Source organism: Diabrotica undecimpunctata, chromosome 1 (genome assembly GCF_040954645.1).
Source record: "Diabrotica undecimpunctata isolate CICGRU chromosome 1, icDiaUnde3, whole genome shotgun sequence".
Taxonomy (NCBI): Eukaryota; Metazoa; Arthropoda; class Insecta; order Coleoptera; family Chrysomelidae; genus Diabrotica; species Diabrotica undecimpunctata.
The window spans coordinates 82,423,807-82,443,402 of NC_092803.1; the positions used below are offsets into that span (position 1 = coordinate 82,423,807).

Genomic DNA, 19,596 nt, shown 5'->3' on the forward strand with positions numbered 1-19,596 from the left:
GCTTCTATCCACTTTTTTCGTGGTCGTACTCTTCTATTATTTCCTCCCTCTCTCAGTAGCGAGCCCTTGCACAGTTGCACACCTTCCGTCTGGCATTCTAGCAAGATGGCCTAAGCATCTAGGAGTTAACAAATAGCTTTGATTTCTCGACTTAAAAAATTTAATAACTTTTCAACTGTAAATACTTTACGATGGGTCTCATTGTAAATTAGAATATTTAAATTTAAAAATTTTTTCCAATAAAAATTGGTCAAATTGTTCCAAAATTGGTACAACTTTTTGAGATGGGCGAAAATTTTTACATAAGATAGAATAGTTTTCAACTACCCTCCCTTTCATGTATACAGAAAGGTACTCAGCTCCGGACTAAAACTAAAGACGAATATTTACTAACGTTGAATGAGACAATTACTCTCTCTTATTGAACATTTGCAACTACACGAATTCGCTTTCAAATTTTCAAGCACCAATAGGCCAATAACTCAAGTAAACAGCATTTACTTTTTTATACCCATTATGTTTACTCCGAAAATTGTAATCGATTTTTTAGACTAAGAGGTTATTTCCCTGTTTTTTAGGTCTTCATATTTCTTAAGTGTTTTTGGTGATTGTTTATCAATATTATGGAATTCTGGTTATGCGTTTTCTTGTGACAACACACACACACACACACACACACACACATATATATATATATATATATATATATATATATATATATATATATATATATATATATATATATATGAATTGCAAATTATGACCCTTGTGATGTTTTTTAAACTTTAATTTGCCTTAGGCTTAATTTTGCAAAGCCAATAAATTTCTCTTAATTAATTTTTAATCGCAGTGCTACTTTTTATCGGTAATTTTTCTACGTGGCTTTAAAGTAATAGCTATACTATTGCCTTTGAGGGAAAGATGGACAATGGGAAAATAAATGAAAATAAATAAATTTGTGATAATAAATTAACAAACAATTTTTAAAAATTACTTTTAATTTATTAAATCAAATAAATTTATAATTAAACCAAACCTATTATAACCTATGGATTACTACCTATAAATAAACTTAAAAATTCTCTAATTTTGATACACAAATTATCAATACTTATTATGACTTGTATTCAAAAACAAGATATCTTAATTAAATTTTATATTTATTATGAAAGCGAATAGCTGAACAAAATGTTGAAAGAATCAAATTAGTTATGATATCGTTACGAGTGTGGTTGAAAGGCCTTTTTTATTGTATGACCGTTTATTTACACAATTTTTCTATTGGCTTCTTTTCCCTTCCTACTGTGCTCTGACTTCTGAATACTGCTCGTATTCTTGGATGCTTCACACTCCCCTGTTCTCATCAGCTGGATACAAAACACCTCCTAGATAAACACTTATCCCACAGGGACACACTTTCTTACTAATCGAAAGGATTTTTACTTCACCGATTAACACTACATATATATGCTACACCTGTTTTCCTTACTACAGGAGGTAAATTCCGCTTTGAACAGCTACAACTCCTTTGGCCTTTTGCACAGACACATCAAACACTATACACGATTTTAATTTACACGCAACTCTGCTCACTTTTACTGCAGGCAATGGAGCAACACAACAACTAGCTTCTTCAGAGCTTCAGAACATAGTAAAATCTTCGTTACCGCAAAATCTGCTTGGCGTCGTTTCCCTGTACCTTTCGCTTCTATCAATCAGATTCCAGCATTATACACTCCACACCTTAAATTCCAACTAATCACATTCCATACTTTCCCAGTAAACAAACTCGCTGTCGGCATGACCTTATATCTGGTATTTTCAATTTCATAAATAATTAATTTCTTTTTGTTTACAAGTTTCAAAATAACAATATAACTAAACATCAAGATTATTATCTACAGTCATCTTGTACTAAATGCTTTCTCCTAACTTTCAAAATTCTGTGTATAAAAGATTTCTATTTTATTTTCAAAGAATTCCTATACCTGTGCCTTTGACGTGCCTTTGCCAGAGTTTATTGGTCGATAAAATTAAATGTATATTATGATCTTTTGGACCAATTCAAACCATAACAATATATATATATATATATATATATATATATATATATATATATATATATATATATATATATGCATATCATAATCATCATCAACAGCTATTCAATCCATGATCGGATGTAAGCCTTTCTGAGGCGTGCCCATTGATTTCTGTTTGTTGTTTTTTGCATCCATTCGTGACCAGCCATTCGCTTGGTGTCATCAGTCCACCTGGTTTGAGGTCTGCCTCTACTTTTCCTGTTTGCTCTTGGCCGCCATTCAATAATTCGCTTCATCCAACGGTCTATGTGTCCTTTCCAGTTCTATTTTCACTTTTGTTTGTCTTGTTATTTCTCATTGGAGCTTAATGTTAAGCATTTTTCGTTCCATAGCTCTCTGATTCTTGTAAGATGTTATGGTATTATATAAGTGTAATATATATATATATATATATATATATATATATATATATATATATATACCCCCGGAGTAAGTGTAGTGGTTATCGTGATGTCGTGTATTGTCCGTTTTCAAAGATCTCTATCTCTGGTCATTTCTTATGCGTAGGTCTTTTGCATATTCCTGTAATTTTATCGATCCATCTTGTTGGACATCTTCCTCGCCTTCTACTTTTTCTTGGATAATAAATCTTTCCAGTTTCCGGTGTCTGCTTTTATAACATGTCCAAAGTATTTTTATTGTTGGAGATGGACTTTGCTGTATACCCATTTGCTGACGTTAAGCTTATTTTTAATGAAATTTTTTGCCTACCGCGTTGGGTATAATTATAGGGGGTTTGAAAACTGGAGACAGAAACTATTGGGGTAGAGATAGGACAAGCATAATAAACGAAACTTGTGAGAACGGCAATCAGGGTTTGTTTGGAGAGCTGGGGTCGTTGATAAGTTGAATGGCAAGGGGGTTGGATTGGGGCAACTACAAAAAAATGGAACAAAGGGGTACTGACATAAATCTCCTGGAACAAATGGACAAACAGAACAAACAACGGGAAGGACCTCTATCAATTTAAAATGGACACTGCTTCGAGGTGCCAAATTATAATGATTACAACAACTAGTTGTAACTATTGAAATAATTATCAGAAATACAAAAATGGTTAGGAGACTTTTCTAAAATAAAAAAAAAATGGTTCAGAGAAATAAATTAAACATTTGTTACTGTCTCAACACAAACAGTTATAAAATACAGAGAGCACAAAAAAATACTATATTAATAGTTACAGAGATTTATACCAAAATAATAAAGAAGAAAAAACTTACATATTATGTCCTATTCATTTACAAACTCTGTTGCTACAAATCTTACAAATGTTACTGGGCTATAAACTGTGGCAAATACAAAATTATCTTTTTAAATAATGAAAGCAATTATTATTATTAAAAAAATGTTTGTCTTTACTTTGAAATTAAAAACAAAAAGTTACCTGGTTTTTTACCAAACTACTTTAAATTTTCTGTAATCTGGACTTCACTGGAATTTCTGGGGGTAGAACTAGACTTCACTGGAATTTCTGGGGTAGAAACTGGACTTAAACGAAACGAACACACGAACAAATTCATCTCCAAACTGCCAAAAAGCCTGAGATGACAACCAGGGAAAAACAAAACAAGGATGGAAACAAGGATTCTTCCAAACCTCACTTAAACTGCAACTACACAGTGAACACATTAAACTACTACTATTAACTTTACACATTTTCCATAAAAAAAGACGAAGGAAGAAGATATTTCAAATTTGAAGAAACATTTTTGACTAACATTGTAAGCGACTGCCGCCATAGTGAGAAAGATCTAATTATCTTTCCGGCAAAACCTTCTCAGCCTCTAAATTGATGTTTATTTCAAACGCAGTATCGAGCGGCTTTCGATCAAAGAATTACGCGTCCGTGATATAAACAAACTTTAAAAATGTGTTTACATTTTGTGTATTTTAACTTGTACGAAAGTAAAGAGAAATACACTGAAATTATTCTTCGATACTTAAGCAAATACGAGGGGATTTCAATATATTTCAATACGTATTCACAAAAATTTGCAAATGCTACAATTTAAAATGGAAATATTGGTCCTGTAATCGGTCTACGCATTTCGTAACATTCGTCTTTAATAGAACATTTTAGTGTTTTTATTTCATCTTATCTTATCTTATCTTATCTTCTTTACGCTTATTATAGAATCCAAGATTTACATCCGCATGTCGGTATTGGGAATATGTATTAAGCAGTTGATCAACCTCTTTTAAGAGTTCGTGAAATTTGAGAGTCCTTCCATATTTTGGCAATCTTTTCTACGGCGACTTTTGCTAGGTCACATCTAGGTTTTATTTTTTCCTGTAGTGACCCTGTATTTGTGATCAATGATCATAGATATAAATATGAGCTCACAACCTCAAACAGGTAAATCGTGGTTATGTGTGGATTATTGATATGTAGTCTATCCACTATCATGATTTTTGTCTTTAATATGTTTAACTGCAGACCAAATATTTGACTTTCGTTTTCAACCAGTGTTATGAGATCAATTTACTCTTCTTGACTATTTGCAAGAAGGGCTGTGTCGTCTGCAAAACGTATGTTGTTTATTTTTCGACCATTTATTAAGATGTTCTTTTCCCATCCTTTAAGCACTCTTCTCATAATATGCTCCCATACGTGTTAAATAATTTTACAGGCAGCATACATCCTTGTCTGACACCTTTTTCTAAATGGAATTCATTTGAGAGTGTGTCACTTTATCTATAACTTTAACTGTTCCAGTAGTGTGTTCATATAGTTCAGTTATAAGCGAAATTTAGTATTGTGGTACGCCTGCTACTTGTAGTAAATACATTAAGTGTTGCCATTTTACCCTGTCGAACGCTTTGTTATAATGAGGTACTGTTTTGTGTGATTAGGGAACTTTAAATAGTGATTTTATAAAAATTATTAAATTACATAATCGCATTTTTTTACGAAACGTCTGAACGTGCTAAGCTTTTAGTGGAATTGGCCAAAAAAGAATTCGAAACAACAAGAGCATATTTGTTTTTTGTTTATCGTATTTTTAAGAAAATAGGCCGTAATAACGATTAGTTCTTTATTGCTACGTGATTTATTTTACAAATTATTTAGGAATATGCTTTCTTCTTTCATAAATATTTTTATACTACATGTTACTTAAACAGGCTAAACATCTTGTTAGATAAGTTTGTGTAGCAACAAAATAAATTTAGTTTTCACGGAGTTCCGTAATTACGTTAGTTTTATATTTTGTTAAAGGTAATGTGTAGCACTAGAGATAATCCTGCAATGGCAAGCTGCAAAGAAAATGAGAAAAGTTGTTTTCAAGTCTGTGTCAACATCATGATTATTCCCTTTGATAAAACTTATATTGTATGTCTATGTTAATGAAATAGTATAAGTATTTCATTTTCTGTTTAAAGGAACTCAAACGAAATGAAGATAGTTCCGTTCATTATTCAATAACGAACTGTCTCACTGGTAACATTTTTTCGGCTGAAGAAAACTGTATGAATACACTTACACAGATTCAAAATGTTTTCCAGTTATCCAAACCCATAGAATATAATTCATACGTAGAAGATGCTGATGTCAACTTTTGTCAATTTAAAAAAAAATATGCTTAATTTTGATTTGTACTATTTTTTAGGAATGCTAAGTCTACCTGAAAACTTAATAGCTGTTTCCGCACAGGAAACTTCTTGGTTATATTTGCTGAACGCTGAACACGTTCAACATTTTTAATATCTTTAGTCAAATAAAGATATATCTGTTATTAATACTGCTTTACAAAAAAACAATGAGAACCATGGTATTTCTCGAAATGAAGTGAAGGCCACTGACTATTTTAGACCCTGATTTTATCTCAGCAGAATTAGACGTTTCAACTGACAGTGAAACGGACTTAAATAACCAAGCGAATGCTTCTCCAAAGTCTTCAGAAACCAATTCTACTTTGATGGATATAGAGACAATTACAAAAAAAGCCGCAGACGTCATGCACAACTTGAAACATAGGAAAGGAATATACATAAACAAAAAGAAATGTGTGGTAAAAGTTATAGAAATAGAAAAAAAAATGTTACTGAAAAGAGAATTCAACATATTATTGACTGCTCAAGATGTAGATTTAAATGTTTAAGAAAAATTCCTCCTGAACGTCGCAGTATTTTGCATGAAGAATATTGGGCACTGGCTGATTCTGATCGACAAAAGGGGTACTTGCGTTCTTTAATTACAGAGAGAAATGTAGCAAGACAGAGAAAACGCAACCCTGACAGCAATTTTTTAAAAACACTAGTGGGGAAACACATAGAGTGTGTCTCAATTTTTTTTTGTGAAACTTTTAGTATTACCTTTCAGGTACTTGATTTGGCATTAAAAAACGTGGTCCAAGAGGGGCTTACGTAGGTTGCGATGGACAAAAAGGGAAAGTTCATATAGACAGTTTTTCTAAAATGGAATTGCATTATAGTCGTCACGATACAAATAAACTTTATTTGGCTTCTGACTTAAACCTTTTCATTATGTGCAGATTGTACAAAGATGAATATTGCCCTAAGGAAAAAATTACAACAACGTTTATAGATCAATTTTTAAGAAGTATGATCCTCAGCTATCCTTTCATCCATCCACATTTCCAAAAAGAATCAATATTCTACGTGCAATATTTATTATAATGGTGACTGGTATGGGAAGAGATTTCCACAGGCAAAAGACCACTCGGACGTCCCAGAATGCGATGGAGAGATAACATCCAAGCAGATCTCCGGAAAATGAACATTCCATTTGACCCTATGTTGATTGGAAAAACAAATTGGAAAAAAGTTGTACAGTCCGCCAAGACCCACCCAGGGTTGTAGCGCTAAGTGATGATGATGAATATTTATTATAATGCCTCAAACAAATCTTGTTTGGAAAACAATTGGAAACTTCATAAGCAAAGGTAAGAAGCTATGACAATGAAAAAAAATGTTTAATGTAATTTTTATTAAAATTAATTTTAGTTTAGTCTCATAAAAACAAATTTAACTTAAACATGCTACAAGAAAACATTTTCAGAACCGTTTTAAATGGTATTACTTAGTTATATATACAGAGGAAAAAATACAAGACTCAAATGACCCTTAAAAGAAAAAGGGGAGGTGTATAGAAAAGGCAAGAGATAAATAAAATAACTTCAAAACAAAATATCTTAGGAACTGTTACAAAGTAAGCTTAATGAACTAAAAGATTCAAGCGATAAAAATAAATAAAAATACACAGGATAGAAATATAGATATACACACCAAGATCAAATTATACGTAGAAATGAGAATAAGAGACCTAAAAATTAAAGTTATCAGCAGTTTCTCAGAGAAATATTGGGACATATATTGGCTAACACAACCTAAAGCTATGGTTTGTTAGAACAGTGAGCGACAAATAACTCACAGTCAGTCGAACGCCGCGCACGTTCGTTTAAATTAAAAAAATGGTTCTCTGTATAAGGCGGGGTCCCACCAGTCGCGCTATTCTGCGCTGCGCCGCTCTGCTTCGAGCAGCGCGGAGCAGAACTACACAGAGTGGCGCAACTTTGCGCATATGATTCTAGAGGAGCAAATAAGTTCCAGTTTTTATTTACGCGCGCACGATGAAAACAAAATTAGCAATAGCAAGTGCTGCTGTTACAGTAATTAACCATTTTTTACAAGAAAAACAAAAGACCCGGAGGAAACGTCGTTATTGGGTTACACCAGTATTTAAAAGTAGACAAGTTTATAATGGAAATAATCTTTTAAGTGATTTAGTTGCAGGACAGTTTCAAAATTTTTGTCGTATGTCGTTACACGATTTCGAGTACCTGTTAACAATGATTGAACCAGTAATAAGAAAGAGATGAAACAAAGCATTTATCAATGTCTACTGAAATTAAAATGTAAAATTAGCTTTGCCTGTGCCCATTGACTTTTTTATTTTCACCTTTTCTCTTCTATATGAAGACAACAAAGACGTCATCTTTGTTTTAGCTTCAGCGACGGAACAACCGATATTGTCTGCAATAAATACCCATGCATCATATTTCTTACTTTTTATATGATAATTATTGCTTTTCGGATTCCACAATTCCGGTTTGTATCTGTATGCCTAAATAAGTTTTTCAACTTCTTCATGATTCCTCATCGCGAAGATAGTAAAGAAACACAATAATCTGTAAAAATGGTCTTCAATCACAAACACCGTTCCAACTAAACGCGCACTTTTCTTTGATCTACACTACTTTACCGACAACCAACGGATAATGTTCGTTCTGGTTTGAACTTGCACGGCGCAAGGCTACTTGTCGTTCCCACTAGTCGCTCAAGCTCGCTCCGCGCACAAATGAACCAAAACAAACAGCGCGGCGCAGCGCAGCGCGACTGGTGGGACCCCGCATGAGAACGGTTTGTTAGGTTCTGCTGAGCTGCGCGCACTGCAGACCGATAGCCGTGTACGTAGACGGTGTACGCTGGAATCAACTGCGATTTGATTTGGACGCAAACGTTCAGCTGAGTCACAGCGTACATATCCATACCGAAATTATAATTTTATTGTGATATAGTTATTATTATTTTAATAATTAAGTGATGTCTACTAAATTTTCTCCCGAGGAAGATGAAAGATTAGTGGATCTAGTACAAATTCCTGGAAAGTCTAAAATATTCTCGAAATTTTTTCTCGTTTTGAAATAATCTTTCTCGGACTGTTAATTTAAAAGCGCCTTCTGTATTAAGACATGAAAAAATTTCGTTTACATTTTTATTTCTTTTATTTAAATTTAACGTTATCAACTCTTCTTCTTCCTCCTCTTATTGAAGCAATATAATTATTGCGTTAAGTTTGCGAGAATTCATTTTTTTAAACGTACAACCTTTGTGAGAATAAATGTGAAACTAATTTCTAAACGTGTTTACAGAGCGACAGAATATTTATGCGAATTAATCTAACAGACCGACTCACCCAAAACTGCCGTGAGTCGAGTAGAACAGATTATGCTTTACGTGTATGCTGTGCGCTGCGCACTGTTCTAACAAACCGTAGCTTTAAGAGAATAAATGCAACATGTTTATAGAAACTGTATATACTATTAGTAGTGAGAGCACGGGGGATTGGGCAGGAAGCATATTCAAAGAATGGCGAAAAAATACTCTGTATACTACGTTATTGATATAGACATTGATAATGGCCATATAAAAGCAGTAAATTAAAATACATGAAAAAATAGCAGCAAAACCTTGGGTCTACCAGATCCTTAGAGCTGTATGTACGTATATATACAGCGTGCTTCTAAAGTCCGCTTCCTCTTCAACTGTTTTGAAGCCACGCTTAATAATATCGTAGTCTTCAACTTTTACGGAAAAGGCTCCAATAAGTAAATCTATATTTCCAATTGCATCCTATATATCCAATATGCATATGCTATATTGTTTTTTATAATACATATGCCATGTTTATGCGAGAAGAAAGATGACAGGTCATGACATTCATGACAGTCCAATATTCAATAGAGCAAGTTAAAAAATATATAAACTACCTCTAATAATCTAATTTGGTAATTTCAGCTTTTATGAGAAACACTTGAGACAGGTCAATTTATCGTTTGATTATTGTATATTTTCTGATAAAATTTATTTATTTTTGCTCATTGAAATCTTTTGTGAACAGGGAAACAGTGTGAATTATTACCATTTTTCCTAAATAAAAATATATGGAACATGACACATTATTTGAAAACTGTTTTAACTTAATACGTTCCTTGATTTCTGTACGATTCTCTCGTGTTGTTTTAAACTATCTTTTAACATGAATCATCCTAATATGAGTTCAGTTCAGAAAATTGTTAGTACCGTCATATTTTTGGCAAGTGTCAATTCATAAACAGATGAATTATATAAAAAAATTGGAAAACTGGAAAAATAAATTAACATTTTTGAGTGTTTTATTCCATTCAATGAACATTCTGTATATTGCTTTATTTTGATTTAAGACTTTCCCGTTTGTCCCTATTCAAATTTTTACACAGCTTTAGAATTTACAAAAATATCGATTCTGACCTCATTCTTAATGCTACCCAACTAAACTTTCATAATTATTATTGATTTTGAAGCCACCATTGTCAAGTGTTCCTCTCAAAGAATTGTTATTTACGAGCTTTGTTTCCTGATTACGTACCTCCTTTAGTGCCGGCATTAATTTGCTAATGTAAGGTCGAATGATAAAGGGCCAGCGATGTTAGACGATGCTAAATGACTTCCTTTAATCACAGTTTTGGAACTGTTATTTATTAAACATATTATGCTGGCAGTCGGAGATGACATCTGGTTTTCACAATTATGATATTGCTATCTGCATATAAACAGACAAGATAGTTTTTCTATACAGATACTCAAAATATTGGACAGAAATATAAAAAAAAATAAATACTAAATGTTAAGGTCAAAAAACAGGTCTATATAAATTATAAATAGAAGAAAAAATAAATGCATATGTAAAAGGGAATACAATTTGAGAAAATATGGCTAGTATCAATAAAGATCCATATCCAGAATAGCGTTAGCTTCGATGATCTCTAGCGCGCGCGATAGTTTTTCTATACAGATACTCAAAATATTGGACAGAAATATAAAAAAAAAAATAAATACTAAATGTTAAGGTCAAAAAACAGGTCTATATAAATTATAAATAGAAGAAAAAATAAATGCATATGTAAAAGGGTATACAATTTGAGAAAATATGGCTAGTATCAATAAAGATTCATATCCAGAATAGCGTTAGCTTCGATGATCTCTAGCGCGCGCGGGCGCTGAGTCCCCGCTCTGGTTTAGAGCTCTAGTTTTATCATTTTTTTTTTACTGCTTTTTAATTTTTTTAATGGTATATGTCATCTTTTGTTATGAAAAAGAACAGGTGGTCAGTTGCAATATACTTGCTACCTATCATAGCTACATAATTTTCTAGATCTATAAGTTTCCGAGCACTTATTGTTCAGATTTTCTGTGCTTTCGTCGATGGTAGACTTCATACCCTACTATCTCTCGCAGAATGTGGTTTGGGTAGTCTTATAATTCAGCGAATTTCTGCTGAATGTCTCTGCACAGGAAACGCTCAGCTACGTAGCGGGGTACTTTTTCTGCTTCTCATAAATTTTTGTCGTGAGATGCTCGGATCTTCTTCATATTTGTTGTGCACGTATGATGCGATTGATTAGTATATTTTAAGTTTTGCATGCTGGTTTGCTTCTTTTTTCTTTGAGTCTTTTTTATTTTCGTTTGGACGGCTGTTTCTTTATGAATTATCGCATTTATATATTTAGGAAACGTCAGATCTTTTTGCATTATGACTTCTAGCTACTAAGCTTCGTTTCTGTTTGGTCGATGATCTGTTTTGTATTACTATTTGTTCTTCTTGGGTTGTTCTTGTATTTTTTATTAGAATTGCTTAAATCTTTACTAAATTTATAGCTATTTTTTAATGGGATGTAACCGTCTTTAAGTTATCTAGCGCAGTCTGTTGGTTTCCTACTGGTATGCACTGATATTTTGTCGCCATTTGGTGTTATCTGCATAGAGGCTGATACATATTCCTGGCATTGAACGTCTATAGTGTAAATGTTGTATAGTATTGGTGACAACACTGCTTTCCAGTCTCGGTAGTCCCTATCTTCGATATGAGATAGGTACTTTCAAATCATAATAAGAACTCCCGAATCAGAACTCTGGATCTCGGTCAATCAGGTAAGAAAAAATCAGTGTTATCATAGCCTTAGGTTATCTGTAGACCTTTGTGTCGCACGCTGTATAAAGCTTTACTTTTATCTGGAAAAGCTACTCCTGTATATTATTTGCCATTGAAACAAGCTACTATGTACCTTTTTATTATGAATCCAGATTTTGCTTTTGGGATTACTCGTAGACTTTTTGTGTCTCGTTAATGTCTGGTTAGAATCACTCGTTCTGCTATTTTGCCAAGTAAAGCTTGGATAAGTTCAATAGCCTGTAGATAAGCCGAAATGTGCTATTTTCCCCGGTTTATGTATGATAATAACGTGGGCTTTTTTTCATTGGTTACAAAAGAGCCTGAATCTTAGTATGGTGTTTATTATGCCGGTTAAATAAACGACTGCTTTCACTGGAGGGTACTTCAAATGACTATCTTGTCGGAATCTGGAACTTTTCTTGGTGAATTCTTGCTAATAAGGCCACTTATCTCTCTTAGGAGAAGAGTAGGTTTTAATATTGCATCTTCTTGAGCTTCGTGAGGTATTTCGTCGTAGGTCTTTTCGACTTCTTTAATAAAGCCAATGAATTACTGTTGGTGATAGTTTACGATTCACTTTCTTTTAAGAGTTTTTCTTATTCTTTTAGTATTAGTGATAAATTTATATACTTTTAAGATGTATGTCTGTAACTTTGACTTGTCTCATATATGTACTTTGTATAATGTCGCATGTGATCAATAAATTTGACTTGACTTGACTTGACTTAATGTGGTTTGTATTATCTTTTTATTTTTAATTAATAATATACGTTGGATATAAATTTAAAGCGTCACTTCTTCTATTCAATCCTCCTTGAGCTTCCATCACTACAGCATTTCTGATTATTTAGTTTCTGTATTGTTAGATGGCTTCTATTTGTTGACAGGATTTAAGGTCAATTTTTTGTGTAGTATGGTTCACTAAGAGACATCTTTAAGAGCAACATCCCGATAGCTATGAAACGGAAGACATTTGACCAATGCGTTCTTCCTATTATGAAAGATCAATTCTCGGCGTGACAAAAAAAGACAAAATAAGGAATCAAGACTTAAGGAAAAGAACAGGTATCAGTGATGTCGTCGAATGTATAGCCAAGCTGAAATGGAATTGGGCAAGTCACATAGCGAGACTGAAAGACACAAGATGGACCAGAAAACTAATTGATTGGCGCCCACGAGAAGACAAACGCAGCAGAGGACGACCACCAACACGCTGTATGAACGACATTAGACGAATATCCAAGAAATGGCAACAAGACGCACAGAACCGTAAAGAGTGGCGAAAAATGGGAGAGACCTATGTCCAGCAGAGGACAGAAGAGGTTGCATGATGATGATGATGATGATGATGAAGGTCAATTTATGTCCTATATTGTGTTCATAACGCCATAGTATCGACTAAAACTTACCCAGGGGCAGATATAGCAAGTGACTACATCCTTGTTGTAGCAGACATGAAACTCCATAAAACTCAAACTAAAGAAAATAAAAATCTCCACCAAAAACACCAATATGTAATTAATCTAAGAAGGCTAAAAGAAGGTGATGTCTGTCAATAGATCAAAGAACAAATGCACAAGGTATAAGTCCAGAAAGTAGAGAGACAAGGACAATTTAACGAGACAGAAAAATGCAGAAAGTTAAAGAAATTACTTTTATAATATGGACATATGGAGACAAGGACAAGAAAAACCAAAGGTATTTTTAAAACATATCAATAATACCAAACATAAAATCCAGTTTACAATGGAACTGGAATGGATTTTTTGAGTGTTCCGCATAACGTCTCTCTAGCCCACTGTGTTGCCAGATCTTAAGATGACTAAAAGAATCTCGTCCGTATTCTATAAGAAGTTCGCTCGATTGGACGAGTTAAACAGTCAGCAGCCTAAGGTAGGAAGAGTACTGAGATTAGAAGATGGTCTTCGATCTTTGCTGTATATGGTGACCAGAAAGTCGTATACAGACAGGGCAAGCTACGAGAATATATGGCATGCTCTAACTAATTTGAAGAAAATAGTGTGCAATTATGATATCAAGAATTTGGCCTTACCCAAGATAGGTTATGCACTTGAAAATTTGGATTGAAAGATGTGAGAAGCATGCTTTAAAGTAATATTCCGATCTGTGTGTTGCATTAACCTGAGGAGATCGTTTTTTTCAAATTCAGTAGACTGTTATATCTTCTTGAGGGATTCATGCAGAGCTGGAGAGTCCTGTAGATTCCGGCATCCTGGGCCTACATCAAACAAGCAAAATAGAGGTGGACTATTCCAGATTATTCTAGTACATAATAACTTTTATATATATATATATATATATATATATATATATATATATATATATATATATATATATATTATATATTTATATAAATTAGAAACGCTATTTTTATTGAAACACGCTACATTATATACCAGTAGGTAAGCGATATTTTTGGTATACATGTGTTATAGAACAGTTGTGGACTTAACGTGCAAAACTGATTTAATAATAAATTTATATCAAAATCTTTCTTGTCTTCTTTGCGTTTCAAAAATTCCGAGACATTCTTTCCCCTTCTTTATCTTTACTCAGACGCCGTCTGAAAACGAACAAGGTGAAAAAATTAATAAAATTCCGTCATTAAGCTGCAAACTTGAAATAGCTTTCCGTTTAAAAAACGGATTAAACTAGAGATTTTCTCAAGGGAGTTTAATTTTGAAGGTGTCACTCAATTTGACACAAGGATATTTTGTTTGGGTTGTCTGGAAAGCGGCAGTGAAGACTATAAATGTAAAGTGGTGTGAAGATGAATAGGTATCTTTCAAATAATTTAAATAGAACATGATGTGTCACGTGTTAGAATTTGTCTTTACAGGTTATCTATCGTATTTGTAATATTATTCGCTCCTATACTTTAAATTAAATTAAACTTCTGTTTTTATAAGAAAATAGTGTTTAATTGTTGAAGTGTTGTCTATTGTTGAAGAAAAAAAAATTGTATTATGTATTATGAATAATTAAGAAGTTAGATAAATATTTGCCTTTAAGTGATGACGTCGTTTAATAAACTGACTTATGAAATTGAGGACTTTATAACAAAAAATCAATAGTGATAGACAAACAACGCATTGTCTTTAAAGGGCCTTATGTATCCTGGCAATAAATACCTTTCAAGCCATAAAAAAATTGATTAGGCTTGTTAGTATTGAAGATATCTACATTTAGAATCATTTAATTTTTGGCATTTCCTTACCTGAAAGTCCATTCAGAATTATATTGAATAATTACAGGGGAACTAAGAAATAACTAATAATTAATTGTTTGCTTGTGTAAGTCCGTTTCAAACTGGGTAGTAGAAATAAATGACAGACTTACTCACAATCTATTTATTTACTAAGAGACGACCGGTTTCGACCACTACAGTTTTCCAGTCATCATCAGGTCTCCGGTAAAGTACAATAATTATAAAGCTAAAAAAATTACATGTTGTAATACAACCAATTTAACCAAACCTTACATCAGGTATGGTACAAAAGTTGCCAAAATTACTTACGTTAGTTAAAAATTGAGGGGTGGTAGTTTTTTATTGAATGTACAGGTGAAATTAGTATAAATGCTCATTTATGTTAAAGTATCGTCTGTGGGTTTTAAACTTAAATATACATCTACCTGAAAAGGAGAATGTTTTTTGAGGAGCTAGTGTAGAAGCTACTTTGTGTCGTGATTGATTATAAACAGAAGAAGAAAACAGAAAAGTTTTGTTTGCATGTGTCAGTGATGTTATATTAAACAAATTATTTACCTTTATTCTTGAGATATATTTTTAAATATACGTGTTATTTATTTAATTTTAAGATGAGCTAATAACCTATTTCTAAATGATATATGTAATATAGCTCTTAATCAGGGGAAAAGGGGGTTTTGCATAGAAAGTTTGCCAAAGTGGGCACCTTTTGTATCACACCTGATGTAAGGTTTTATTAAATTAGTAGATAGTATTACAATATGTATAATTTTTTTTTTTTAGATTTTTAAAGATTGTACTTTACCGGTAAGGTGATAATGACCAGAAACTGTAGTGATCGAAATCAATCGTCGTTTACTAAATAAATAGATTGTGAGTTCTTCTTCTTGTAGTTCCTTCTCCTATCGGAGGTTGGCTACCATCACAGCTATCCGTACCTTATTGGCGGCTGCTCTAAAAAGATCTACTAAGCTGCAACTATACCATTCTCTTAGGTTTCTCAGCCAGGAAATTCTTTGTCTTCCTATGGATCTTTTACCCTTGATTTTACCTTGCAAGATTGTGAGTAAGTCATGTCATTTATTTCTACTACCCAGTAACAACTAACTCTAAAGAGGAATAGGAGGGAAATTACACCAGATTTGATCATTCTTTTAGCAGTACCAAAAAAAGGTAGTATATTTGCTTATAACAGAGACTGCAGGTGAGTTTAGTTTTGGCCCAAAAAGAAAAAAAAATAGTATCCACAATGTATCCATATGATAAAGTTAACATTAACGAGGGCTAGCCCGAAATAGTTTTTGGTTATGTAATACCAAGTATTTTGTAATTTTGTCGATGTAGTAGGTCAAAAATTATGATGTAGCACGAAAAAAGGACGGCCACAGATAATTTTTGTCAACATATTAAATTAAGCCGGCACAAATGCATTACTTGTTTACAAAATGGGTCATCCAAATGAGAAAACTGTAAGAAGAAAATTTATTAGAAATAATTAAACCACAAACTCACAAAAGTCCATCCTTTATTTTATTCCAAAAAGGTTAAAAAAGTGTCATGTTTTTTATTTTGAAAACAGTCGAAACTGCACTATTGCTTGTATCGACATCATTTAATTTGCCGTATTGGGGACATAATGATACGTAGTAAATTGTATTATGTAAAACCGATCATCCGTGGTAAATTAAAATGGACTCACATATGCAACACATTCAACAATATCTCTGTATCTAACAACACGCCCTATCTTTGTTTTTTTTTTCATTTCTCTTACTTTTGTAGGAAATTAAAAAATTACGCAATATAAAGAAACGATCTAATCAGTTTTTCTCACTTCAAATATCAAATAACCCTCTAGTAACACTAAAAACCCTCTCTAAAACTTTCTTAACTGATCCATGCCTTTTTGTTTTTCTTTCAGATTTCAATCAGGACGGTAAAAGCGACAATATTACTTTCATGGTGAAAAGGATCAAAGTTCATACGTTGGAGGCACTAAAGGACCCCCTTTACAGGTTCCCCAACAACTACGGCGTTGAAAAGTTTTTGGAACTCTTCTCAGGTGAGTGTTTTTTGTTTGTCTACGAAATAAAGGGTGAAAAGTTGTAGAAACGTTGAAGTGGGATGAGTTTTTAACTTCTGCTCTTGAAGCGGAGATTAGATAATAATTTTCTTTGGTCTGGTATACGCAAATAACGATATTTAATATACAATAAACAATTTTCAGTCAATATGTACTTGTATTTAAGATCATCATATTTTTTGATTATGCCATTAGTATAATTTTGTATACTAATAATTATTAAAACATAGCTATTACTTCCTACAATCGACCTTTTTTCAAAAAAGCGCAGCTCAGGACGTTGTACTAAAACTTAATAGAAATTCCGCAATAAAAATCTTAGAAAAAGTCGTGATGTAAATAAATTAAATGCTTTTATGGCACCTTATCAGTATGCAAAAAATCGTTAAATACATTAATAAGCATTATATAATAAACGTTCGTTATATGACGAATTCCACAGAAAATTTTCACTTTTGCAATGTCAAAAACATACATATAAAATAAGATTAGTTCAGGAATTGTCAGATGATGTTTTTTATAGACGTGAACGTTTTGCGGACATAATGATAAGAAAATGGTACAATCAAAACGATCCAAATTTTTTAAGTAATGTTATATTTTGCAATAAGGCCAGTTTTTTAATTAATGGAAACCTAAATCGAACTAATTGTAGATACTGGTCACGTAACAATCCTCGTTGGATGCGTGAATACTACACACAGTATCAAAAACAACTTAATGTCTGAGCTGGATTAATAGATGACAAAACAGTTGGTCCTTTTTTCATTTAGAGAAACTTACCTAAATAGTCCGACAAATTTAGATCTATTAGAAAATAGTTTCATACCTGAGTTGGCTGGCTCGGTTATTTTCATATTCAAGTAAATATTTTCAATTACATTTTAATGTAACTTTCAGACAATAACAATATCCCGAACGATAATATTTGGCTAAAAAAGATGGTGCCTTACTTCACTTTGCTCGTGTGTTGAGGCAATACCTAAATAATATATTTACCAAAAAATAGATTGCAAATCGTGGTTTTATCAAATGGTCCCCTCGATCACTCGACACAAATATTTAGACTATTTACTGTGGGATCACTTAAACCACATTGTTTATAAAACAAAACCTACTAATATTCAGGAATAAAAAGATAAAATTACAACAGAGATAAGAAGAATTGAGCAGTCAGTGATAACGTAAAATGTATTGCAAAATTTTACAAATCGCCTGACTTGTTGTAATAAAGTAAACGGTCAATATTTTGAGAATCTGCAGTAATCGTTTTTTTTTACTACTCAAATATTGACACACCTGTAACATGAATTTGTTTTTAGCTGCTGTAGGTTTTCTGCGCTATGATTTGGATAAATCTTTTACTGCACCAGTTTCGTTAAACTTTTTACCAATTTATTGTTAGTAGAACTTAATATAATATTATTAGGATAAAAATTATTGAAGATTATTCAAATTAAATGAGTTTATTTATCTTAATGTATTACTTTAACTTCGGCGAAGATAATGTAAATGTAGCAATACCTTCGAAATTATGTAGTTAGGTATAGGGAATATTAAAAAAAAAGAATTACTATAAAGAAAGTATATTATATTTTCAGAAAAACTGGAGGTAAGATAGCAGTGTAAATACCAGCATAATATTTGCCGCATTACAATACTCACACACCAAAATCTATAAAAATCGTGCAAGCTCTTTCGGAGATAATTAAGGCGTTTCGTACTTAAAACTCACTCCGTAGATTGAGAATGAAAAAAAATAAAAGCATTATTTTAAAAGTATAAAAAATGACCTTAAAATATGTTTTTTAAAAGGGTTTGTAGGTCCTTTTGAATAGATTCTACAATGACTTTAAGTAGCGACATTTTTACATTCTAAAATCACTATTATTTCTCATTCATTTTTTTTTTTAATTTTGCCAAAATACATAATTATCCTCGTTTTGGATAATGGCTTTATTTTTTTTTTCAGTTGTAATCACAAGACCCTTACGCAACAAAATCTATAAAAATCTTGCATGTCGTTTCCGAGATAATTAACGCGTTATATACTTAAAACTCACCCTGTAGATTGAGAATAAAAAAACCGGTGTGGCAGTCCAGTGGGACTGCCGGTAGAAGTTACACTTCTATACATGCGTTCGTCGTTACAAATTTATATGCGAGTCAATCTGCACAATCATTACATATGTAATGCTATAGGTAAGAGACAGCAGAAAGAGAAAAAGAATTAGGTATACAGGTATATAGTGCATCGTTTGCTGGATATAAACATTTGACCTGTAATAGGAGTATAGTAAGTAAATGAAGGATTGAATCAATATTTTAATGAAAATATATATTTTTATTTTCATATATGTATAAAAGGAGTTGAATGCAAAAAGACCAACAACTCGGATTATGTTATATTTAATATAAATATAACATAATCTATTATTATTATAACGTA

General features: G+C 32.4%; 1 protein-coding gene across 1 annotated transcript in view; it reads left to right on the forward strand.

The window, feature by feature from the left end:
• The window catches only part of LOC140450847 (disintegrin and metalloproteinase domain-containing protein 10-like), a 942,961-nt gene that overhangs the window by 697,964 nt on the left and 225,401 nt on the right, over positions 1-19,596 (forward strand). The window contains exon 6 of the mRNA XM_072544529.1: positions 16,986-17,126. Within this exon, the coding sequence (XP_072400630.1) occupies positions 16,986-17,126 (141 nt within the window). The remainder of the gene's footprint in view (positions 1-16,985; positions 17,127-19,596) is intronic.